This window comes from Oncorhynchus masou, chromosome 23, assembly GCF_036934945.1.
Source record: "Oncorhynchus masou masou isolate Uvic2021 chromosome 23, UVic_Omas_1.1, whole genome shotgun sequence".
NCBI lineage: Eukaryota > Metazoa > Chordata > Actinopteri > Salmoniformes > Salmonidae > Oncorhynchus > Oncorhynchus masou.
Genome location: NC_088234.1, coordinates 44,284,499 through 44,289,253, shown reverse-complemented (window position 1 = coordinate 44,289,253; position 4,755 = coordinate 44,284,499). Strand labels below are relative to the sequence as shown.

General features: G+C 42.4%; 1 protein-coding gene across 1 annotated transcript; it reads left to right on the top strand.

Moving 5' to 3' along the window:
• On the top strand, window positions 1-4,399 carry calm2a (calmodulin 2a (phosphorylase kinase, delta)). The gene is made up of 6 exons (XM_064932195.1): window positions 1-109; window positions 1,012-1,042; window positions 3,153-3,296; window positions 3,377-3,483; window positions 3,558-3,693; window positions 3,784-4,399. The coding sequence occupies exons 1-6, from the start codon at window positions 107-109 to the stop codon at window positions 3,810-3,812; spliced, it is 450 nt and encodes a 149-aa protein (XP_064788267.1). The 5' UTR covers window positions 1-106; the 3' UTR covers window positions 3,813-4,399.
• Window positions 4,400-4,755: the final 356 nt, after the last annotated feature.

Genomic DNA, 4,755 nt, shown 5'->3' with positions numbered 1-4,755 from the left:
GTTAAAGGCGCGTCAAACTGTCTGCCAGACAGTGCGTTCGGCGAGGTTGAAAGTTTAGCGACCAAAAAATTGTTTTCTATATTCCGCTGTTACTCGGTATATCGCAATGGTAAGTGAAGCATATCACGTTATTTCTCGTTTATGTTTCAGCGTTTATCCTTACGTCTTTTTCTTGACAAATGAGTGGTTGCTTGACAGCCATACTGCGTTTGAATGGCCAAACCTTGTTTTGTCGCCGCGGAAATTAATTCATAGGTACCGGCGTTGTCGTGAGTCAGTTACTAAAGAAATCTAATCTCTTAGTATTATACAAACTGATAGTCACTGTGCAATGTTGATTGTTATTAGCCAGCTAACTGGTTAAAAAGACTTAACGTTAGCAAAGATTACCGCCAATTTGCTGTAGCTAGGTAACGCTTTCATTTACAATGTAATCAACCTTGTAGGCATCAAAACGAGAGCGACCTGGCTAGGTCAAATAGGGGTACCTGGCTAACATGCGAACTACTTGAGATGTTAGCTACAGTAACTAGAGAACTTTAACAGTTACTGCAACTAGCTAGCTAACGTCGTATGGATCACGGCCGATAGAACAGCTAACTTTACGTAGCTAAAGTAACGTTAGCTAATGTTTCCGTGAACCTTAATCTTGGCGATGCTCTCGCAAGTCAGCAAAAATATTATTTTAATTAGTTTCCAGTAGTGTTTTATAGCTAGTTGGCTAACTACTAGCCCAGCCACTCAAGGGTTGAAGTATAGATCATGCTAAAGTTAATCTATGGTTGAAGGTTGCTTCTGGCATTGGGTAGCAAGCTGGATAAGAAATGTTAGTTACGTTCTAGCTTCATAGCTAGCAGTAGCGATATTTCTGAAAGTTGGCTAATGTGACTATACATAGAACTGCAGCATAACTTCGTAGGTGGCCAGAGTTAAGATTGACTCAGAAGTCAACTAGTCTTAGCTACTTCACATGTGGTCCAGTTTTAAATTCCCTCTCCTTTCCCCCCCCAGGCTGATCAGCTAACAGAGGAGCAGATTGCCGGTAAGACAGCATTGTATTCATCTGGTCCCTACCCTGACACGTGGCCCACTGTGGCTCCCCCCACCTACCCGGCATTGGATTTATATTTTTGCCTTTTAAGGCTTTCGTTGGACAAGCTGGTCATAAAACAAGAATTAGACAGGCCTTAAACCCCAGTCTACAGGACTCACTCATGGAACGTGACAGTTTGCATTTTTATGGTTTCCATGTCACAAATTATGTAATCAGAAAGTGATCATAAGATCCCATGCCTTGATCAACTGCCAGACTGCTGGCGGCAGCCTTTGACATGGGTGTGTCCTCTCGCTGTTGAATGGAATGCGGCTAGCTAGTTAATGACAGGAATGCTGACAATCGTGCCTTTTCCGCCAGTAAAAATAAACTCTTGCCATAAATGCCGGTATCGAGGAACTTAAACTGGTGTGGTCTTCTGAGATTTCCCTGTAGTGGCTCCCCTCCAGGACAGTGATGAATCATGGGGAAGTCATGCCTCGGTTGTAGTGGTTTTCACTTCACTAGCCACTTAAGTTGACATGACACCTGTTTTGGTCTTCAGCTTTCAGAAAAAGCTGACGGATTTATTTCATAGTGGTGTAAAGAGGCACATTTTACTGCTTAGACTCAAAATAAGGCTGTAGAAATGGACTGTTAGTCAACCTTTTCCTCTTCCCCTGAACTATGCATGCAGTACAAGTACTGCACGTTTTTCGTTAAGCGCTTAATGGAAATGTGCTGCCTATTGTTTTACAGTCAAGGCTATTATTGAGTATGCAATTTGTAGATTTCAAACATTGCCAAAATGCAACTTGTGGAACCCTGGTCTAAATTGTGACTAATGCTGGCAGTTACAGATGAGTCTACTGAAGAGGTGGCATCTAATAGCAACTATGATGTTTTTTTAATGACTAGGAAAGTTGCTATGAAAACCAATAACAGGACAGACATGCTGGTAGTGGCATGAGGAAGTCTGTATAAAATTGTTTCTATGGATGGATTTTCGCATGGTAGCCTGTGCATTTGACAAGGAGGGTTGCTTTACGAGTTGACATTGAGAAGTAAAAATGGTTCCTTTATAATCGTGTCCACAAGTTAACACGTGATAGCATTTTAAATGATTTGTTGTGCAATGGGCTTACAAAAGCAGATTTCACCCCAGTAGGCTTTTTGAGAAGCTACTCGAGCTGTTGGACAAATCATAGGCTATTCCTCTTCAAACTCGGCTCTGTTTGCGTGTGGTAAATAAAATGCATGACGACTAACAAATACACACGTGCCAATTTAATGCCACAATTATGAAAAATAAGCCTTAGGCTGATAGGCTGGTCAAATGTATTTTTCAGTGGTTAACCACTAACATCCCTATTGGTGTAAGCTTTCAAAGTCTAAATCCTGGTTCATGGTGTTTGCTGAGGACATGCTTCCTATCTAGAGCATCATTTGAAAATTGTCATTTGTAGGCAAGTGTCCCCTGACATACTGTCTTGTACAGTGTATTTCAAAGGACTTCATTAACTTTTAGGCTTATTTTTCTGTTTGGTAGAGTGGAGGCAATTAGGGTGCTTTTGTTTGTAAACCCATAAGGATTTCTTGACAGTGGCAGAAAGTATTTATTACCCAGTACCCCTGCAACAAAGGAATTTCCTCTATCACAAAGTACTTTCAACTGCAGGCCACGTCTTGGGTTTCACAACTCTGACAAGCTGCTGCATGCCGCAACTGCTCAACAAAGCTCCTGGCAAACAGCTTGTCATTCATTCTGCTTCCTATCCTGCCTTTGCTGTTTGTTCATGCCGTTGGTCCTTTGTGTAAACAAACAGAGCAGTCGGTGTTGGAACACCCAAACGCTTATGGTAATGCAGCTAGCTGGTTTGTCGTCTGGAACATGAGTGATGTATTACGTTTTGGGTGTTGAGCTGACAGGGTTCAGGGTGGGGTGTATTGATGCAGAGTTTTCAAGGAGTTGATATTTATTCAGAACATACTCCCTGTTAATGTTGAGTTTAATAGTGCCTTTTTTCTCTCTCCCTCAAATGGTCTTTGTTTCCTTTGTCACGTCTTCCTCTTGAACTGCCAACGGGGGACCTGACTGTTTGTTTCACTCTCTCTGCAGAGTTCAAAGAGGCTTTCTCGCTCTTTGATAAGGATGGCGACGGCACCATCACCACCAAAGAGCTGGGAACCGTGATGCGCTCTCTGGGCCAGAACCCCACAGAGGCTGAGCTGCAGGACATGATCAACGAGGTGGACGCTGATGGTGGGGAGCCAGCTCTGACGCACCACCTCTTATGGCACTACACACAAGATATTCTTTAAGCCCATTTGTTCCCTCTCCAGGTAATGGAACGATAGACTTCCCAGAGTTCCTGACCATGATGGCGAGAAAGATGAAGGACACAGACAGCGAGGAGGAGATCAGAGAAGCGTTCCGTGTCTTTGACAAGGTAACACTCCCATCTGCCTTCGTCCTGACAACGTTTGGTTTAGTGCTCTTCAACCAACGTGTGCTCTGCTCTAGGATGGGAACGGTTACATAAGTGCTGCTGAGCTGCGCCATGTGATGACAAACCTTGGGGAGAAGCTGACCGATGAGGAAGTTGACGAGATGATCCGAGAAGCGGACATTGATGGAGATGGCCAGGTCAATTATGAAGGTTGGTACAAAATATGAATTAAACAGATGGAAGAGCCCACTTTTGGACATAGAAAGAGTAACATTGGCTCTTTATTTCTCTCCCTTGCAGAGTTCGTACAAATGATGACGGCGAAGTGAAGGCCTTGTACAGATGTATAAATAACTTGCCTTTTTTTTCTGTGGAATTTATCTGTAAAATCTTAATATCCCCCCTCCCTAATGTCCAAAGGAACTGCATGTAAACTGCATAGGCTCCGAGTCCCCATGTCCCTTTCTTTTGCTGTCCTCGTGTTTTGGAGTGACGGTGTGGTTGTACAAACGGGTGCCTGTCGCAGCCCCAGGGGTTGGCGAGCGCTTAGAATCGTCACGTCGGCTCCATTCTGGACACGTGGCAACATTGGTGACCTGTCACTTGGGGCAGCTATGTTGCCATGGAAATGGCCTAGAGGAGTAACACTGCATGGACTACGGACAAAGTGTATATGGAAATCTCTCAGCATTGCACTACTGCAAAGAATTTAAAAAAACTACACAGGTGTATCTTGTAGGTACACTTAAACTCTTTTTGTATCTGCTGTTCTTTACCAGAAAATTACTTTGTTTTAATCTTACTATGCTTTTTAATGTTTTACTCACTACTTTTTTATGGCCTTTGGCCATGCTTCAAATAATCCATTCCAAGTTGTATATTTTTGTTTTCCAATAAAATTTACTATTTACCCAGATTTGAAAATTGTCTTTTCTCAACCGTAATGGATTGTTGCCGTTGTGTAATAGTGATCTTTTGTATGAAGGAAAGCTGTTTGTTTTGATAAACATTAATTTTGCATAGGCCTTGACATTTACTAAAGTGATCAGGTAAATTCCATGAGCACAGAATGTCTCAGCCAATGCCTCTTAGCTTTCAGCTAAGCTCTGATCAAATTTGTAGTCCTTCAAAATAAATTGACTTGCTGGATCAAAGGATTATATTTCTAATATTAGTATATCAATTTACTGTCCAGGTCTTTTGTTAACTGGTGGCATTATCTGATCATATTGGCTTGGTACTAGGAAGAAGTTGACTGCCTTGTGTCTTTGG